Here is a 22,459-nt window from a genome sequence, read left to right as displayed (position 1 = left end):
TCAGATAGCTAGGTGGACAACCACATATCACAGTTAGTGTATTCATTTCAGATAGCTAGGGAGACAACCAATATCACAGTGGATCTTCAGTATTGCTAGGTAGAGCAACCACATATCACAGTCACAGTTAGTACATTCATCTTTCAGATAGCTAGGGAGACAACCACATATCACAGTCTAGGTCCATTCATCTTCAGATAGCTAGGTGAGACAACCACATATCACATTAGTGTATATTCATCTTCAGATAGCTAGGAGAGAACAACCACATATCACATTTAGATTCATCTTCAGATAGCTAGGTGAGACAACCACATATCACAGTTAGTGTATTCACTTCAGATAGCTAGAGAGACAACACATATCACAGCACAGTTAGTCTTCATCTTCAGATAGCTAGGTGGGACAACCACATATCACAGTTAGTGCATTCATCTTCAGTAGTAGCTAGGAGAGACAACCACATATCACAGTCACAGTTAGTACTTCATCTTCAGATAGCTAGGAGAGACAACCAACATATCACAGTTAGTGCATTCATCTTCAGATAGCTAGGAGAGACAACCACATATCACAGTCCACAGTTAGTACATTCATCTTCAGATAGCTAGGTAGGACAACCACATATCACAGTTAGTTGTATTCATCTTCAGATAGCTAGGTGGAGACAACCACATCATCACAGTTTAAGTGTGTTCATCTTCAGATAGCTAGGGAGACAACCACATATCACAGTTAGTGTGTTCATCTTCAGATAGCTAGGAGAGAGACAACACATATCCAGTTAGTGTATTCATCTTCAGATAGCTAGGTGAGACAACACATATCACAGTTCGTGTATTCATCTTCAGATAGCTAGGAGAGACAACCACATATCACAGTCACAGTTAGGATGTGTTCATCTTCAGATAGCTAGGAGAGACAACCACATATCACATTTAGTGATTCATCTTCAGATAGCTAGGAGAGACAACCAACTACCACAGTCAGGATGCAGTCATCTTCAGATAGCTAGGAGAGACAACCACATATCACAGTCACAGTTAGTGTGTTCATCTTCAGATAGCTAGGTTAGACAACCACATATCACAGTCACAGTTAGTGTGTTCATCTTCAGATAGCTAGGAGAGACAACCACATATCACATTTAGTGTATTCATCTTCAGATAGCTAGGAGAGACAACCACATACCACAGTCAGTGCATTCATCTTCAGATAGCTAGGAGAGACAACCACATATCACAGTCACAGTTAGTGTGTTCATCTTCAGATAGCTAGGTTAGACACCACATATCACAGTCACAGTTAGTGCGTTCATCTTCAGATAGCTAGGAGAGACAACCACATATCACAGTTAGTGTATTCATCTTCAGATAGCTAGGTGAGACAACCACATATCACAGTCACAGTTAGTGCGTTCATCTTCAGATAGCTAGGTGAGACAACCACATATCACAGTTAGTGTGTTCATCTTCAGATAGCTAGGAGAGACAACCACATATCACAGTCACAGTTAGTGCGTTCATCTTCAGATAGCTAGGAGAGACAACCACATATCACAGTTAGTGTATTCATCTTCAGATAGCTAGGAGAGACAACCACATATCACAGTCACAGTTAGTGTGTTCATCTTCAGATAGCTAGGAGAGACAACCACATATCACAGTCACAGTTAGTGTGTTCATCTTCAGATAGCTAGGAGAGACAACCACATATCACAGTCACAGTTAGTGTATTCATCTTCAGATAGCTAGGTGGGACAACCACATATCACAGTTAGTCCATTCATCTTCAGATAGCTAGGAGAGACAACCACATATCACATTTAGTCCATTCATCTTCAGATAGCTAGGTGAGACAACCACATATCACAGTTAGTCCATTCATCTTCAGATAGCTAGGAGAGACAACCACATATCACAGTCACAGTTAGTGTGTTCATCTTCAGATAGCTAGGAGGGACAACCACATATCACAGTCACATGTAGTCCATTCATCTTCAGATAGCTAGGTGGGACAACCACATATCACAGTCACAGTTAGTGTATTCATCTTCAGATAGCTAGGAGGGACAACCACATATCACAGTTAGTGCGTTCATCTTCAGATAGCTAGGAGAGACAACCACATATCACAGTTAGTGTATTCATCTTCAGATAGCTAGGTGAGACAACCACATATCACAGTCACAGTTAGTACATTCATCTTCAGATAGCTAGGTTAGACAACCACATATCACAGTTAGTACATTCATCTTCAGATAGCTAGGTGAGACAACCACATATCACAGTTAGTGTATTCATCTTCAGATAGCTAGGTGAGACAACCACATATCACAGTCACAGTTAGTGTATTCATCTTCAGATAGCTAGGTGAGACAACCACATATCACAGTTAGTGTATTCATCTTCAGATAGCTAGGTGAGACAACCACATATCACAGTCACAGTTAGTGTATTCATCTTCAGATAGCTAGGTGAGACAACCACATATCACAGTTAGTGTATTCATCTTCAGATAGCTAGGTGAGACAACCACATATCACAGTCACAGTTAGTGTATTCATCTTCAGATAGCTAGGTGAGACAACCACATATCACAGTTAGTACATTCATCTTCAGATAGCTAGGAGAGACAACCACATATCACAGTCACAGTTAGTATATTCATCTTCAGATAGCTAGGTTAGACAATCACATATCACAGTCACAGTTAGTATATTCATCTGCAGATAGCTAGGAGAGACAACCACATATCACATTTAGTGTGTTCATCTTCAGATAGCTAGGAGAGACAACCACATATCACAGTTAGTACATTCATCTGCAGATAGCTAGGTGAGACAACCACATATCACAGTCACAGTTAGTATATTCATCTGCAGATAGCTAGGAGAGACAACCACATATCACATTTAGTGTGTTCATCTTCAGATAGCTAGGAGAGACAACCACATATCACAGTCACAGTTAGTACATTCATCTTCAGATAGCTAGGAGAGACAACCACATATCACAGTCACAGTTAGTGTATTCATCTTCAGATAGCTAGGTGAGACAACCACATATCACAGTCACAGTTAGTACATTCATCTTCAGATAGCTAGGAGAGACAACCACATATCATAGTTAGTGTGTTCATCTTCAGATAACTAGGAGAGACAACCACATATCACAGTCACAGTTAGTACATTCATCTTCAGATAGCTAGGTGAGACAACCACATATCACAGTCACAGTTAGTGTATTCATCTTCAGATAGCTAGGTGAGACAACCACATATCACAGTCACAGTTAGTACATTCATCTTCAGATAGCTAGGTTAGACAACCACATATCACAGTCACAGTTAGTACATTCATCTTCAGATAGCTAGGTGAGACAACCACATATCACAGTCACAGTTAGTACATTCATCTTCAGATAGCTAGGTGAGACAACCACATATCACAGTTAGTACATTCATCTTCAGATAGCTAGGTGAGACAACCACATATCACAGTGTTCATCTTCAGATAGCTAGAAGAGACAACCACATATCACAGTGTTCATCTTCAGATAGCTAGGTGAGACAACCACATATCACAGTTAGTACATTCATCTTCAGATAGCTAGGAGAGACAACCACATATCACAGTCACAGTTAGTGTATTCATCTTCAGATAGCTAGGTTAGACAACCACATATCACAGTCACAGTTAGTACATTCATCTTCAGATAGCTAGGTGAGACAACCACATATCACAGTCACAGTTAGTGCGTTCATCTTCAGATAGCTAGGTGAGACAACCACATATCACAGTTAGTGCGTTCATCTTCAGATAGCTAGGAGGGACAACCACATATCACATTTAGTGTATTCATCTTCAGATAGCTAGGAGGGACAACCACATATCACAGTCACAGTTAGTGCATTCATCTTCAGATAGCTAGGAGAGACAACCACATATCACATTTAGTGTATTCATCTTCAGATAGCTAGGAGAGACAACCACATATCACAGTTAGTGTATTCATCTTCAGATAGCTAGGTGAGACAACCACATATCACAGTCACAGTTAGTGTATTCATCTTCAGATAGCTAGGTGAGACAACCACATATCACAGTCACAGTTAGTGCATTCATCTTCAGATAGCTAGGTGAGACAACCACATATCACAGTCACAGTTAGTGTATTCATCTTCAGATAGCTAGGTGAGACAACCACATATCACAGTTAGTGTATTCATCTTCAGATAGCTAGGAGAGACAACCACATATCACAGTCACAGTTAGTGCGTTCATCTTCAGATAGCTAGGAGAGACAACCACATATCACAGTCACAGTTAGTGCGTTCATCTTCAGATAGCTAGGAGAGACAACCACATATCACAGTTAGTACATTCATCTTCAGATAGCTAGGTGAGACAACCACATATCACAGTTAGTCCATTCATCTTCAGATAGCTAGGTGAGACAACCACATATCACAGTCACAGTTAGTGCGTTCATCTTCAGATAGCTAGGTGAGACAACCACATATCACAGTTAGTACATTCATCTTCAGATAGCTAGGAGAGACAACCACATATCACAGTTAGTACATTCATCTTCAGATAGCTAGGAGAGACAACCACATATCACAGTCACAGTTAGTACGTTCATCTTCAGATAGCTAGGTTAGACAACCACATATCACAGTTAGTACATTCATCTTCAGATAGCTAGGTGGGACAACCACATATCACAGTTAGTACATTCATCTTCAGACAGCTAGGAGAGACAACCACATATCACAGTCACAGTTAGTGCATTCATCTTCAGATAGCTAGGTGAGACAACCACATATCACAGTCACAGTTAGTGCGTTCATCTTCAGATAGCTAGGAGGGACAACCACATATCACATTCACAGTTAGTGCGTTCATCTTCAGATAGCTAGGAGGGACAACCACATATCACATTTAGTGTATTCATCTTCAGATAGCTAGGAGGGACAACCACATATCACAGTCACAGTTAGTGCATTCATCTTCAGATAGCTAGGAGAGACAACCACATATCACATTTAGTGTATTCATCTTCAGATAGCTAGGAGAGACAACCACATATCACAGTTAGTGTATTCATCTTCAGATAGCTAGGAGAGACAACCACATATCACAGTCACAGTTAGTGTATTCATCTTCAGATAGCTAGGTGAGACAACCACATATCACAGTTAGTGTATTCATCTTCAGATAGCTAGGAGAGACAACCACATATCACAGTCACAGTTAGTACATTCATCTTCAGATAGCTAGAAGAGACAACCACATATCACAGTCACAGTTAGTACATTCATCTTCAGATAGCTAGAAGAGACAACCACATATCACAGTCACAGTTAGTACATTCATCTTCAGATAGCTAGGAGAGACAACCACATATCACAGTCACAGTTAGTGCGTTCATCTTCAGATAGCTAGGAGAGACAACCACATATCACAGTTAGTACATTCATCTTCAGATAGCTAGGAGAGACAACCACATATCACAGTCACAGTTAGTGCATTCATCTACAGATAGCTAGGAGAGACAACCACATATCACAGTTAGTGTGTTCATCTTCAGATAGCTAGGTGAGACAACCACATACCACAGTCACAGTTAGTGTATTCATCTTCAGATAGCTAGGTGAGACAACCACATACCACAGTCACAGTTAGTACATTCATCTTCAGATAGCTAGGTGAGACAACCACATACCACAGTCACAGTTAGTGTATTCATCTTCAGATAGCTAGGTGAGACAACCACATACCACAGTCACAGTTAGTACATTCATCTTCAGATAGCTAGGTGAGACAACCACATATCACAGTCAGTGTGTTCATCTTCAGATAGCTAGAAGAGACAACCACATATCACAGTGTTCATCTTCAGATAGCTAGGAGAGACAGCCACATATCACAGTTAGTGCATTCATCTTCAGATAGCTAGGTGAGACAACCACATATCACAGTTAGTGTGTTCATCTTCAGATAGCTAGGAGAGACAACCACATATCACATTTAGTCCATTCATCTTCAGATAGCTAGGTGGGACAACCACATATCACAGTTAGTGTATTCATCTTCAGATAGCTAGGAGAGACAACCACATATCACAGTGTTCATCTTCAGATTGCTAGGAGAGACAACCACATATCACAGTCACAGTTAGTACATTCATCTTCAGATAGCTAGGAGAGACAACCACATATCACAGTTAGTGTATTCATCTTCAGATAGCTAGGTGAGACAACCACATATCACATTTAGTGTATTCATCTTCAGATAGCTAGGAGAGACAACCACATATCACATTTAGTGTATTCATCTTCAGATAGCTAGGTGAGACAACCACATATCACAGTTAGTGTATTCATCTTCAGATAGCTAGGAGAGACAACCACATATCACAGTCACAGTTAGTACGTTCATCTTCAGATAGCTAGGTGGGACAACCACATATCACAGTTAGTGCATTCATCTTCAGATAGCTAGGAGAGACAACCACATATCACAGTCACAGTTAGTACGTTCATCTTCAGATAGCTAGGAGAGACAACCACATATCACAGTTAGTCCATTCATCTTCAGATAGCTAGGTTAGACAACCACATATCACAGTCACAGTTAGTACATTCATCTTCAGATAGCTAGGTTAGACAACCACATATCACAGTTAGTGTATTCATCTTCAGATAGCTAGGTGGGACAACCACATATCACAGTTAGTGTGTTCATCTTCAGATAGCTAGGTGAGACAACCACATATCACAGTTAGTGTGTTCATCTTCAGATAGCTAGGAGAGACAACCACATATCACAGTTAGTGTATTCATCTTCAGATAGCTAGGTGAGACAACCACATATCACAGTTAGTGTATTCATCTTCAGATAGCTAGGAGAGACAACCACATATCACAGTCACAGTTAGTGTGTTCATCTTCAGATAGCTAGGAGAGACAACCACATATCACATTTAGTGTATTCATCTTCAGATAGCTAGGAGAGACAACCACATACCACAGTCAGTGCATTCATCTTCAGATAGCTAGGAGAGACAACCACATATCACAGTCACAGTTAGTGTGTTCATCTTCAGATAGCTAGGTTAGACAACCACATATCACAGTCACAGTTAGTGTGTTCATCTTCAGATAGCTAGGAGAGACAACCACATATCACATTTAGTGTATTCATCTTCAGATAGCTAGGAGAGACAACCACATACCACAGTCAGTGCATTCATCTTCAGATAGCTAGGAGAGACAACCACATATCACAGTCACAGTTAGTGTGTTCATCTTCAGATAGCTAGGTTAGACAACCACATATCACAGTCACAGTTAGTGTGTTCATCTTCAGATAGCTAGGAGAGACAACCACATACCACAGTTAGTGTATTCATCTTCAGATAGCTAGGTGAGACAACCACATATCACAGTCACAGTTAGTGTGTTCATCTTCAGATAGCTAGGAGAGACAACCACATATCACAGTTAGTGTGTTCATCTTCAGATAGCTAGGAGAGACAACCACATATCACAGTCACAGTTAGTGTGTTCATCTTCAGATAGCTAGGAGAGACAACCACATATCACAGTTAGTGTGTTCATCTTCAGATAGCTAGGAGAGACAACCACATATCACAGTCACAGTTAGTGTGTTCATCTTCAGATAGCTAGGTGAGACAACCACATATCACAGTCACAGTTAGTGTATTCATCTTCAGATAGCTAGGTGAGACAACCACATATCACAGTCACAGTTAGTGTATTCATCTTCAGATAGCTAGGAGAGACAACCACATATCACATTTAGTCCATTCATCTTCAGATAGCTAGGTGAGACAACCACATATCACATTTAGTCCATTCATCTTCAGATAGCTAGGTGAGACAACCACATATCACAGTTAGTCCATTCATCTTCAGATAGCTAGGAGAGACAACCACATATCACAGTCACAGTTAGTGTGTTCATCTTCAGATAGCTAGGAGGGACAACCACATATCACAGTCACATGTAGTCCATTCATCTTCAGATAGCTAGGTGGGACAACCACATATCACAGTCACAGTTAGTGTATTCATCTTCAGATAGCTAGGAGGGACAACCACATATCACAGTTAGTGCGTTCATCTTCAGATAGCTAGGAGAGACAACCACATATCACAGTTAGTGTATTCATCTTCAGATAGCTAGGTGAGACAACCACATATCACAGTCACAGTTAGTACATTCATCTTCAGATAGCTAGGTTAGACAACCACATATCACAGTTAGTACATTCATCTTCAGATAGCTAGGTGAGACAACCACATATCACAGTTAGTGTATTCATCTTCAGATAGCTAGGTGAGACAACCACATATCACAGTCACAGTTAGTGTATTCATCTTCAGATAGCTAGGTGAGACAACCACATATCACAGTTAGTGTATTCATCTTCAGATAGCTAGGTGAGACAACCACATATCACAGTCACAGTTAGTGTATTCATCTTCAGATAGCTAGGTGAGACAACCACATATCACAGTTAGTGTATTCATCTTCAGATAGCTAGGTGAGACAACCACATATCACAGTCACAGTTAGTGTATTCATCTTCAGATAGCTAGGTGAGACAACCACATATCACAGTTAGTACATTCATCTTCAGATAGCTAGGAGAGACAACCACATATCACAGTCACAGTTAGTATATTCATCTTCAGATAGCTAGGTTAGACAATCACATATCACAGTCACAGTTAGTATATTCATCTGCAGATAGCTAGGAGAGACAACCACATATCACATTTAGTGTGTTCATCTTCAGATAGCTAGGAGAGACAACCACATATCACAGTTAGTACATTCATCTGCAGATAGCTAGGTGAGACAACCACATATCACAGTCACAGTTAGTATATTCATCTGCAGATAGCTAGGAGAGACAACCACATATCACATTTAGTGTGTTCATCTTCAGATAGCTAGGTGAGACAACCACATATCACAGTCACAGTTAGTACATTCATCTTCAGATAGCTAGGTGAGACAACCACATATCACAGTCACAGTTAGTGTATTCATCTTCAGATAGCTAGGTGAGACAACCACATATCACAGTCACAGTTAGTACATTCATCTTCAGATAGCTAGGAGAGACAACCACATATCACAGTTAGTGTGTTCATCTTCAGATAACTAGGAGAGACAACCACATATCACAGTCACAGTTAGTACATTCATCTTCAGATAGCTAGGAGAGACAACCACATATCACAGTCACAGTTAGTGTATTCATCTTCAGATAGCTAGGTGAGACAACCACATATCACAGTCACAGTTAGTACATTCATCTTCAGATAGCTAGGAGAGACAACCACATATCACAGTCACAGTTAGTACATTCATCTTCAGATAGCTAGGTGAGACAACCACATATCACAGTCACAGTTAGTACATTCATCTTCAGATAGCTAAGTGAGACAACCACATATCACAGTTAGTACATTCATCTGCAGATAGCTAGGTGAGACAACCACATATCACAGTGTTCATCTTCAGATAGCTAGAAGAGACAACCACATATCACAGTGTTCATCTTCAGATAGCTAGGTGAGACAACCACATATCACAGTTAGTACATTCATCTTCAGATAGCTAGGAGAGACAACCACATATCACAGTCACAGTTAGTGTATTCATCTTCAGATAGCTAGGTGGGACAACCACATATCACAGTCACAGTTAGTACATTCATCTTCAGATAGCTAGGTGAGACAACCACATATCACATTTAGTCCATTCATCTTCAGATAGCTAGGTTAGACAACCACATATCACAGTTAGTACGTTCATCTTCAGATAGCTAGGAGAGACAACCACATATCACAGTTAGTGTATTCATCTTCAGATAGCTAGGTGGGACAACCACATATCACAGTCACAGTTAGTACATTCATCTTCAGATAGCTAGGAGAGACAACCACATATCACAGTTAGTACATTCATCTTCAGATAGCTAGGTGAGACAACCACATATCACAGTCACAGTTAGTGTGTTCATCTTCAGATAGCTAGGTGAGACAACCACATATCACATTCACAGTTAGTGTGTTCATCTTCAGATAGCTAGGTGGGACAACCACATATCACATTCACAGTTAGTGTGTTCATCTTCAGATAGCTAGGTTAGACAACCACATATCACATTCACAGTTAGTGTGTTCATCTTCAGATAGCTAGGTGGGACAACCACATATCACATTCACAGTTAGTGTGTTCATCTTCAGATAGCTAGGTTAGACAACCACATATCACATTCACAGTTAGTGTGTTCATCTTCAGATAGCTAGGTGGGACAACCACATATCACATTCACAGTTAGTGCGTTCATCTTCAGATAGCTAGGTGAGACAACCACATATCACAGTCACAGTTAGTACATTCATCTTCAGATAGCTAGGTGAGACAACCACATATCACATTCACAGTTAGTGTGTTCATCTTCAGATAGCTAGGTGGGACAACCACATATCACATTTAGTCCATTCATCTTCAGATAGCTAGGTTAGACAACCACATATCACATTCACAGTTAGTGTGTTCATCTTCAGATAGCTAGGTGAGACAACCACATATCACATTCACAGTTAGTGTGTTCATCTTCAGATAGCTAGGTGGGACAACCACATATCACATTCACAGTTAGTGTGTTCATCTTCAGATAGCTAGGTTAGACAACCACATATCACATTCACAGTTAGTGTGTTCATCTTCAGATAGCTAGGTGGGACAACCACATATCACATTCACAGTTAGTGCGTTCATCTTCAGATAGCTAGGTGAGACAACCACATATCACAGTCACAGTTAGTACATTCATCTTCAGATAGCTAGGTGAGACAACCACATATCACATTCACAGTTAGTGTGTTCATCTTCAGATAGCTAGGTGGGACAACCACATATCACATTCACAGTTAGTGCGTTCATCTTCAGATAGCTAGGTGAGACAACCACATATCACAGTCACAGTTAGTACATTCATCTTCAGATAGCTAGGAGAGACAACCACATATCACAGTCACAGTTAGTGCATTCATCTTCAGATAGCTAGGTGAGACAACCACATATCACAGTTAGTCCATTCATCTTCAGATAGCTAGGAGAGACAACCACATATCACAGTCACAGTTAGTGCATTCATCTTCAGATAGCTAGGTGAGACAACCACATATCACAGTCACAGTTAGTACATTCATCTTCAGATAGCTAGGTGGGACAACCACATATCACAGTCACAGTTAGTACATTCATCTTCAGATAGCTAGGTGAGACAACCACATATCACAGTCACAGTTAGTGCATTCATCTTCAGATAGCTAGGTTAGACAACCACATATCACAGTCACAGTTAGTGCGTTCATCTTCAGATAGCTAGGTTAGACAACCACATATCACAGTCACAGTTAGTACATTCATCTTCAGATAGCTAGGTGAGACAACCACATATCACAGTTAGTGTGTTCATCTTCAGATAGCTAGGAGAGACAACCACATACCACAGTCATAGTTAGTACGTTCATCTTCAGATAGCTAGGAGAGACAACCACATATCACAGTCACAGTTAGTGCATTCATCTTCAGATAGCTAGGAGAGACAACCACATATCCCTTTTTTTTCAGGGGGGGGGTATAATAAATACACTGAGACGTTGTATTTAAGATTGTCTCTCTCTGTCCCTTTCTGTCCTTCTATCCCTCTGTCCTATCATTCTCTCTCCTCTTCCGTCTCTGTCCTTCTATCCCTCTATCATTCTCTCTCCTCTTCCATCTCTCTCCTCCTCTCTGTCCTATCATTCTCTCTCCTCGTCTCTCTCAGCCACGATGAAGCAGGTAGCTCGTACGGTGGCTAAAGTGGAGCTGTCTGATCATGTGTGTGACGTCGTGTTTGCTCTGTTCGACTGCGATGGTGAGTAGGTGTTTGTGTGTTCATTGTTCCATGTTTATATTCATGCGAGACGCTTTCTCTCAATATATTTTGTTAACTAATGCAACTCTCTCTCACTACTCTCTCCTCCTCCCTTCCTCCTCCCCCATCCCACCCTATCTCTCTCTCCCCCTTCCTCCTCCCCCATCCCACCCTCTCTCTCTCCCCCTTCCTCCTCCCCCATCCCACCCTACCTCTCGCTGCTCTCTCCTTCCCTCCCTCTCTCCCCCTTCCTCCTCCCCCATCCCACCCTACCTCTCGCTGCTCTCTCCTTCCCTCCCTCTCTCTCCCTCCTCCTCCCCCATCCCACCCTACCTCTCTCTGCTCCCCCTCCCCCCTCCAGGTAATGGAGAACTGAGTAACAAGGAGTTTATAGCCATAATGAAGCAGCGTCTGATGCGAGGTCTAGAGAAACCTAAAGACATGGGTTTCACCCGGTTGGTACGAGCCATGGTGAAGTGTGCCCAAGACACCGCATGGGACTTCGCCATGCCAAAACAGAATTAGAGACCTGTGTGTGTGTGTGTGTGTGTGTGTGTGTCATGCCCAAGCAGCATTAAGGATGGGAGGGATGTGTGTCTGCTTGGGCAGGCGTGAGAATGCAAGTGTGTGTCTTCATGTGACGAAAAAGTTGTTTACTCGACTCCTCCACACAACTCTAACCGTCGATGACGTCTTCTCTCTCTCTCTCTCTCTCTCTGTGTCTCTCTCTCTCTCTCTGTGTCTCTTTCTCTCTCTCTGTGTCTCTTTCTCTCTCTCTGTGTCTCTTTCTCTCTCTCTGTGTCTCTTTCTCTCTCTCTGTGTCTCTCTCTCTCTCTGTGTCTCTTTCTCTCTCTCTGTGTCTCTCTTTCTCTCTCTGTCTCTCTTTCTCTCTCTGTGTCTCTGTCTCTGTCTCTCTCTCTGTCTCTGTCTCTCTCTCTCTCTCTCTCTCTCTCTCTCTGTGTCTCTCTCTCTGTCTCTCTCTCTCTCTCTCTCTGTGTCTCTTTCTCTCTCTCTCTCTCTCTCTCTCTGTGTCTCTCTCTCTCTCTCTCTCTCTGTCTCTCTCTCTCTCTCTCTCTCTCTCTCTCTCTCTCTCTCTCTCTCTCTCTCTGTGTCTCTTGCTCTCTCTCTCTCTCTCTCTGTGTCTCTTTCTCTCTCTCTCTCTCTCTCTCTCTCTCTCTCTGTGTCTCTTTCTCTCTCTCTCTCTGTCTCGGATTAAAAACAGATAGTTCATTGGCAACAATAGGCGTTATAACTCATTATATCTGATCACACCAATCAAAGACAACAAACTCATTATGACATCAGCTCTGGCGTAAACATAATCAATCATGTTGGTCATTTCATCCCAAATGGCACCCTATTCCCTATGTAGTGCACTACTTTAGACCAGGGCCCTATGGGGAATAGCACCCTATTCCCTATGTACTGCAATACTTTAGACCAGGGCCCTATGGGGAATGCCACCCTATTCCCTATGTAGTGCACTACTTTAGACCAGGGCCCTATGGGGAATGGCACCCTATTCCCTATGTAGTGCACTACTTTAGACCAGGGCCCTATGGGTCTTCTTATGGGCCTTGGTCAGGTGTAGTGCACTACATAGGGAATAGGGTGCCATTCCCCATAGGGCCCTGGTCAAAAGTAGTGCACTACATAGGGAATAGGGTGCCATTTGAGATGCTGACGTGGCACAGTTTGTCCTAAGAGGCTTTGCAATGGGCGGCTCTCCGCAATGCATCATGGGTATTATTAGGGGATGGGAGTTATAATCTTGTATATTTATTGTTTTTTGCGATTCGTAGTAATTGTGTCTCGGCGAATGTAAACATAAACACAACCTTTTCCCGAATAAAGATTAAACAGAACTCTATAAACCCTAAGGTATAGTTTTAGAGGATTTCTGTTTGACTGCAAAACACAAGATTAGAAATCCTGTTACTCCCTCAATTCAAAGGTGAAGGATTCGTTTAAATCATGTGGAATGTCTCTGTAATATAACGCTGTTCCATCTCTATAATGTGTCTCTGAGATATTCTACAACTGTTCAGACTGTATACGGTTGCGTTACCTTTTTAAGGGACAGTTGAAGCTGTTATATTAGCTGTTACCGTCATGTTTAACCAGAGTCTCTATTATTACTGATGTTTAACCAGAGTCTCTATTATTACTGATGTTTAACCAGAGTCTCTATTATTACTGATGTTTAACCAGAGTCTCTGTTATTACTGATGTTTAACCAGAGTCTCTATTATTACTGATGTTTAACCAGAGTCTCTATTATTACTGATGTTTAACCAGAGTCTCTATTATTACTGATGTTTAACCAGAGTCTCTATTATTACTGATGTTTAACCAGAGTCTCTATTATTACTGATGTTTAACCAGAGTCTCTATTATTACTGATGTTTAACCAGAGTCTCTATTATTACTGATGTTTAACCAGAGTCTCTATTATTACTGATGTTTAACCAGAGTCTCTGTTATTACTGATGTTTAACCAGAGTCTCTGTTATTAAAGATGTTTGTTTTTCTGAATAGACTCATTGTCTTCTTTGACCTTTGACCTGGCTAGACGGACTCCTTTTTCTGGTCAAACGACTCTCTACGCCCATGTTGTTGTTTTTCTCCGCAGTTGGTACTTTTGGTCCAATCGCTGATGACTTTGTTTTCACCAAAAATGATTCAGACTAAAAGCACAAAAAAAATATTTTTGTGCTTTCCCCCCCCCTTTGTCTCCCCAATTTCGTGGTATCCAATTGGTAGTTGCAGTCTTGTCCCATTGCTGCAACTCCCGTACGGACTCGGGAGAGGCGAAGGTCGAGAGCCGTGCGTCCTCCGAAACACGACCCAGCACTGCTTCCTGACACAACGCCCGCTTAACCCGGAAGCCAGCTGCACCAATGTGTCGGAGGAAACACCGTACACCTGGTGACACCGTACACCAGTGTGCATTCGCTCGCCACAGGAATCGCTAGAGCGCGACGGGACAAGAACATCCCTGCCGGCCAAACCCTCCCCTAACCCAATTGTGCGCCGTGGCCGGCTGCGACAGAGCCTGGACTAGAACCAGGATCTCTAGTGACACAGCTAGCGCTGCGATGCAGTGTCTTAGACCACTGCGCCACTCGGGAGGCCCACGAACAATGAATTTAAGCCTGGATTCAATCAGATCAACTGTTAACCGGCAATAGCCGACACCCGCACAGCTGAAAAATTTGGTGTGAGGTGTCAGGCAAGACCGACATAGCCTTTTTTTCTCTCTCCTTCTCTCTTTACCCCCCCCTCCTTCTCTCTTTACCCCCCCTCCTTCTCTCTTTACCCCCCCTCCTTCTCTCTTTACCCCCCCTCCTTCTCTCTTTACCCCCCCCTCCTTCTCTCTTTACCCCCCTCCTTCTCTCTTTACACCCCCTCCTTCTCTCTCTACCCCCCCTCCTTCTCTCTCTACCCCCCCTCCTTCTCTCTCTACCCCCCCTCCTCTCTCTTTACCCCCCCTCCTTCTCTCTTTACCCCCCCTCCTTCTCTCTCTTTACCCCCCCTCTCTTCTCTCTTTACCCCCCCTCTCCCTCCTTCTCTCTTTACCCCACCTCTCTCTCCTTCTCTCTTTACCCCCCCCCCCTCTCATCTTGTTTCTTGTTCTACTTGACTAATGGTGGCCGTGTTTTAATTGACTGAGTAATTTCTAGAAGGATTGCATTAGGCTAATCTGAGGTGTTTTGTTAATGTAATATTAATTCAGTGAGGAGATGATTTTTGTCTGTGTGTGTGAGCAAAATAATGGGTGATCAAGCATGTGTGTATGTGATAAGACAAAGGTGTGTGTGTGTAGTAGTCAGCATTTTGTTCTCATTGACATGGACAGGATGGGTAAGTCCTCTGCCTCTACTGGTGCTCATTAAAAGATTGTTCTAAAACACACACACTGCAGTACCCTTAAACACACACACACACACACAGACTAGTACCCTCACACACACAGACTGTAGTACCCTCACACACACACACACACACACACACACACACAGACTGTAGGCTACTCAGGGGTGATTTCTGGGGATGAGATTAGTTTTTCAGTGGCTTGAGTAATTTCCTTGTCCAGTCTTACTGCCACAGGGTCGACTCAACTGGTTCAGGGAGAATGAACTCTTCAGACAACCACAGTGAATGGGACATTAAAATGTTGGTGAAACGTTTTATATTTTCGCCTGACACGATCACTTTGCCTTCTCTTAATTCTTGCCTCTAATATGTTGTCATTCATAATCCTGAAGAATGTCGATAAGCATGTTGTCCTGAATCATGAAAATGGTTGTTGAATGTAGAATTTTGATAACCGTTTTATATTAAAAACGCTTTGTCTCTCTAGTTCAGTTCAACAACTGTAAATCGCTTTAGGCATCAAGTCCCTTAACGATCATTTGAAAGGTCTGTCATCAATCAATCACCAAACGCATAGTCCCAAGATGCTGTCAATCAGTGGTGTAAAGTACTTCAGTAAAAATACTTTAAAGTACTACTTAAGTAGTTTTTTGGGGCGGTATCTGTACTTTACTATTTATATTTTTTACAATTTTTACTTTTACTTCACTACATTCCTATTGAAAATAATGTACTTCTTACACCGTACATTTTTCCTGACACCCAAAAGTACTCGGTACATTTTGAATGCTTAGCAGGACAGGAAAATGGTCTAATTCACACACTAAACAGAGAACATCCTGTTCAACCCTACTGCCTCTGATCTGGCAGACTCACTAAATACACATGTTTTTTTGTTGTAAATTATGTCTGAGTGCAACTGGCTATCCATAACTAAATAAAACTACAAGAATCGTGTCGTCTGGTTTGCTTAATATAAGGAATAAAAAATGATTTCTACTTTTTTACTTTTGATACATTCAAATCAAATGACATGTTATTGGTCACATACACATGGTTAGCAGATGTTAATGCGAGTGTAGCGAAATGCTTGTGCTTCTAGTTCTGACTATGCAGTAATATCTAACAGTTCCCCACACGCATCTAAAGGGGTGAATGAGAATATGTACATATAAATATGGAAGAGCGATGGCCGAGCGGCATAGGCAAGGTGCTATAAAATACATATTTTACAAGGCAACTAAGTTAAGAACAAATTCTTATTTTCAATGATGGCCTACCAGGGAACAGTGGGTTAACTGCCTTGTTCAGAACGACAGATTTGTACCTTGTCAGCTCGGGGATTTGAACTTGAAACCTTTCGGTTACTAGTCCAACGCTTTAACCACTAGGCTACGCTGCCACCCCTATATGAGATGAGTAATGTCAGATATGTAAACATTATTTAGTGGCATTGTTTAAAGTGACTAGTGATCCATTATTTAAAGTGTCCAGTGATTGAGTCTCAGTGTAGGCAGCAGCCTCTCTGAGTTAATGATTGCTGTTTAGCAGTTTGATGGCCTTGAGATAGTAGCTGTTTTTCAGTCTCTCGGTCCCAGCTTTGATGCACCTGTACTGTCCTCACCTTCTGGATGATAGCGGGGTGAACAGGCAGTGGCTCGGGTGGTTGTTGTCCTTGATCTTTTTGGCCTTCCTGTGACATCGGGTGGTGTAGGTGTCCTGGAGGGCAGGTAGTTTGCCCCCAGTGATGCGTTGTGCAGACCCCACTACCCTCTGGAGAGCCTTGCGGTTGAGGGCGGAGCAGTTGCCGTCCCAGGCTGTAATACAGCCCGACAGAATGCTCTCGATTGTGCATCTGTAAAAGTTTGTCAGGGTTTTGGGTGACAAGGAAAATTTCTTCAGCCTCCTGAGGTTGAAGAGGCGCTGTTGCACCTTCTTCACCACGCTGTCTGTGTGGGTGGACCAATTCAGTTTGTCCGTGATGTGACGCCAAGGAACTTAAAACTTTCCACCTTCTCCACTACTGTCCGGTCGATGTGGATAGGGGGGTGCTCCCTCTGCTGTTTCCTGAAGTCCACGATCATCTCCTTTGTTTTGTTGACATTGAGTGTGAGGTTGTTTTCCTGACACCACACTCCGAGGGCCCTCACCTCCTCCCTGTAGGCTGTCTCGTCGTTGTTGGTAATCAAGCCCACTACTGTTGTGTCGTCTGCAAATTTGATGATTGAGTTGGAGGCATGCATGGCCACGCAGTCGTGGGTGAACAGGGTGTACAGGCGGGGGCTGAACACTCACCCTTGTGGGGCCCCAGTGTTGAGGATCAGCGGGGTGGAGATGTTCTTTCCTACCTTCACCACCTGGGGGCGGCCCGTCAGGAAGTCCAGGACCCAGTTTCACAGGGTGTGGTTGAGACCCAGGGCCTCCAGCTTGATGAGCTTGGAGGGAACTATGGTGTTGAATGCTGAGCTGTAGTCAATGAATATAATTCTTACATAGGTAATCCTCTTGTCCAGATGGGATAGGGCAGTGTGATGGCGATTGCATCGTCTGTGGACCTGTTGGGGCGGTATGCAAACTGAAGTGGGTCTAGGGGGGCTGGTAAGGTGGAGGTGATATAATCCTTGACTAGTCTCTCAAAGCACTTCATGATGACAGAAGTGAGTGCTACGGGGCGGTAGTCATTTAGTTCAGTTATCTATGCCTTCTTGGGTTATAAATAAATGCAGCCTCAGGATATATGGTTTCCAGTTTACATAGTCCAGTGAAGTTCCTTGAGGGCCGTCTTGGTGTCTGCTTGAGGGGGAATGTACACAGCTGTGACGATAACTGACGAGAATTCGCATGGGAGGTAATATGGCCGGCATTTGATTGTAAGGAATTCTAGGTCGGGTGAGCAGAAGGACTTGAGTTCATGTATGTTGTTATGATTACACCATGAGTCGTTAATCATGAAGCGTACACCCCAGCCCTTCCTCTTCCCAGAGAATGTTACAATCTCTGTATCTCTGGAAGGCAACCCTTGCTTGAATTTCGTCTACCTTGTTGTCAAGAGACTGTACGTTGGCGAGTAGTATACTCGGGAGCGGTGGGTGACGTGCACATCTACGGAGCCTGACCAGGAGGCCGCTCCATCTGCCCATTCTACGGCGTCATTGTTTTGTCGGTTTCTGGGATCCATTGTCCTGGGTGGTGGTGGGCCAAACAGAGGATCCGCTTCGGGAAGCCATATTCCTGGTCGTAATGTTGGTAAGTTGACGCTGCTCTTATATCCAATAGTAATAATACTTAAGATTTCCTGGGGTAACAGTGTAAGAAATAATACATAAAAAAACAACATACTGCATAGTTTCCTAAGGAAGCGAGGCTCTGTTGGAGCCAGATGGTCGCCTCACTTCGAGTCCCTAGAAAACCAAATACTTTTAGACTTTCACTCAATTTGTATTTTACTGGGTGACTTTCACTTTTTTACTTGAGTAATTTTCTTTTAAGGTATACTTTTACTCAAGTATGAAAATTGGGTACTTTTTCCACCACTGCTGTCAATTGCCCAACTTATAGACATGCCCAATGTACTCCTTTCCTGCAGTCTAATGACCAAATCACCCTCTATTGTAGTGGTTCCCAAACGTTTTATAGTCCAGTACCCCTTCAAACATTCAAGCTCCAGGCGTAGCATCAGAGTCAGCGCACTCTCAAATGTTGTTTTTTGCCATCATTGTAACCCTGCCACACACACACTATACGATACATTTATTAAACACAAGAATGATTGTGAGTTTGTCACAACCCGGCTCGTGGGAAGTGACAGAGCTCTTATAGGACCAGGACACAAATAATAATATAATAATAATCAATCATTTTGCTCTTTATTTAACCATCTTACATATAAAACTACATTACCGTTCAAAAGTTTGGGGTCACTTAGAAATGTTTAATTGCTTCTTTAATCAGCACAACAGTTTTCTCTAATGATCAATTAGCCTTTTAAAATGATAAACTTGGATTAGCTAACACAATGTGCCATTGGAACATAGGAGTGATTGTTGCTGATAATGGGCCTCTGTACGCTGTCGTGGTAATTTCCTGTATTACCAAATGATGAGAGAGCAAACCACACACCAGTCAGAGTTATACTTAAACTTCACCTTTAATAATCATTAACCTTTTGCAATAGCATTTGACTTTCAACATTTCAGTATCTCTAATGAAAAGTTGAGAGTGGTCAACATCATGGCAACTGAGATCTTTTATAGCAACGATCCACCCCCTAGTCGACATGACAAACCACAGATAATAGCAACTGTTCACAAAGAAATACTTTTATTTGAGAGAGGAGTATCCCATAGCCAGACTGCATTCGCTATAAATTATCGTTCAGTTTGGTCTCTAAAACGAGGTTCTAATCTCGTTCTTGGTACCAAAACATTACCTCATCCAAAGGCATATATCAATTGTCAATTCTAGATACCCCCATCTCAAATACACCCCCTCCTGGACAAGCTCACGGAGGGGAGTGAGCCTCTAGGTCATATACTAGGTCAAGAGAAGGGCAACATCAGAGGGGACATACAATGGTCCCAGACACTGCCATACTCCTCCCCCCCAATGAGAAAAGGAGGGAGTGACTGGCGTACAGACATTGTGGAGATAACTAACTGGTTCCCCATTAATCACACCTACACTCTAGGTTATGCTAATTTACCAGCATGTCGTCATCAACTAGGTTATGCTAATTTACCAGCATGTCGTCGTCAACTAGGTTATGATAATTTACCAGCATGTCGTCGTCAACTAGGTTATGCTAATTTACCAGCATGCCGTCGTCAACTAGGTTATGCTAATTTACCAGCATGTCGTCAACTAGGTTGTGCTAATTTACCAGCATGTCGTCGTCAACTAGGTTATGATAATTTACCAGCATGTCGTCGTCAACTAGGTTATGCTAATTTACCAGCATGCCGTCGTCAACTAGGTTATGCTAATTTACCAGCATGTCGTCAACTAGGTTGTGCTAATTTACCAGCATGTCGTCGTCAACTAGGTTATGATAATTTACCAGCATGTCGTCGTCAACTAGGTTGTGCTAATTTACCAGCATGTCGTCGTCAACTAGGTTATGCTAATTTACCAGCATGTCGTCGTCAACCAGGTTATGCTAATTTACCAGCATGTCATCAACCAGGTTATGCTAATTTACCCGCATGCCATCAACTAGGTTATGCTAATTTACCAGCATGTCGTCGTCAACCAGGTTATGCTAATTTACCTGCATGTCGTCAACCAGGTTATGCTAATTTACCAGCATGTCGTCGTCAACTAGGTTATGCTAATTTACCAGCATGTCGTCGTCAACTAGGTTATGCTAATTTACCTGCATGTCGTCAACTAGGTTATGCTAATTTACCAGCATGTCGTCGTCAACTAGGTTATGCTAATTTACCTGCATGTCGTCAACCAGGTTATGCTAATTAACCAGCACGTCGTCGTCAACCAGGTTATGCTAATTTACCAGCATGTCGTCGTCAACTAGGTTATGCTAATTTACCAGCATGTCGTCATCAACTAGGTTATGCTAATTTACCTGCATGTCGTCAACCAGGTTATGCTAATTTACCAGCATGTCGTCGTCAACTAGGTTATGCTAATTTACCAGCATGTCGTCGTCAACTAGGTTATGCTAATTTACCAGCATGTCGTCGTCAACCAGGTTATGCTAATTTACCAGCATGTCGTCAACCAGGTTATGCTAATTTACCAGCATGTCGTCATCAACTAGGTTATGCTAATTTACCAGCATGTCGTCAACCAGGTTATGCTAATTTACCAGCATGTCGTCGTCAACTAGGTTATGCTAATTTACCAGCATGTCGTCAACCAGGTTATGCTAATTTACCAGCATGTCGTCGTCAACTAGGTTATGCTAATTTACCAGCATGTCGTCGTCAACCAGGTTATGCTAATTTACCAGCATGTCGTCGTCAACTAGGTTATGCTAATTTACCAGCATGTCGTCGTCAACTAGGTTATGCTAATTTACCAGCATGTCGTCGTCAACCAGGTTATGCTAATTTACCTGCATGAATCGCTTCCTCTCCATCGCAACGCACTGAGCGCCCACCTGGAAAATAGAGGACAGGATGCTGATTTGCGTTCAGCATCATCACGTGTGTCACAGTGCCAAAGAATGGCATGGTGACGATGGTGAGAACCGCAGTCCCCAAAGAATGGCATGGTGACGATGGTGAGAACCGCAGTCCCCAAAGAATGGCATGGTGACGATGGTGAGAACCACAGTCCCCAAAGAATGGCATGGTGACGATGGTGAGAACCGCAGTCCCCAAAGAATGGCATGGTGACGATGGTGAGAACCGCAGTCCCCAAAGAATGGCATGGTGACGATGGTGAGAACCGCAGTCCCCAAAGAATGGCATGGTGACGATGGTGAGAACCGCAGTCCCCAAAGAATGGCATGGTGACGATGGTGAGAACCGCAGTCCCCAAAGAATGGCATGGTGACGATGGTGAGAACCGCAGTCCCCAAAGACACCAGGAATTCAACACACGGCACCTGGAAAAAGTTTGAATTATTAGAATGCTTAAGGATGGAC

The 22,459-nt window shown here is 42.6% G+C and overlaps 1 protein-coding gene across 1 annotated transcript; it reads left to right on the top strand.

Annotated features, from left to right (window-relative positions):
* Window positions 1–11,793: 11,793 nt before the first annotated feature.
* LOC120045404 (calcium uptake protein 1, mitochondrial-like) lies at window positions 11,794–12,764 on the top strand. The gene is made up of 2 exons (XM_038990282.1): window positions 11,794–11,975; window positions 12,337–12,764. The coding sequence occupies exons 1-2, from the start codon at window positions 11,891–11,893 to the stop codon at window positions 12,498–12,500; spliced, it is 249 nt and encodes an 82-aa protein (XP_038846210.1). The 5' UTR covers window positions 11,794–11,890; the 3' UTR covers window positions 12,501–12,764.
* The last annotated feature ends 9,695 nt before the right edge of the window (window positions 12,765–22,459 follow it).

Source organism: Salvelinus namaycush, chromosome 4, assembly GCF_016432855.1.
Source record: "Salvelinus namaycush isolate Seneca chromosome 4, SaNama_1.0, whole genome shotgun sequence".
Classification (NCBI taxonomy): Eukaryota; Metazoa; Chordata; class Actinopteri; order Salmoniformes; family Salmonidae; genus Salvelinus; species Salvelinus namaycush.
The sequence above is the reverse complement of the archived record's forward strand: the minus strand, read 5'-3'. Positions and strand labels throughout refer to the sequence as shown.

Bases quoted from the DNA above. Each gene is read 5' to 3' on its own strand.
- LOC120045404 (XM_038990282.1), top strand. From the start codon at position 11,891: ATGAAGCAGGTAGCTCGTACGGTGGCTAAAGTGGAGCTGTCTGATCAT. The intron at 11,976-12,336 runs GTGAGTAGGTGT...TCCCCCCTCCAG, and splicing joins TGCTCTGTTCGACTGCGATG to GTAATGGAGAACTGAGTAAC.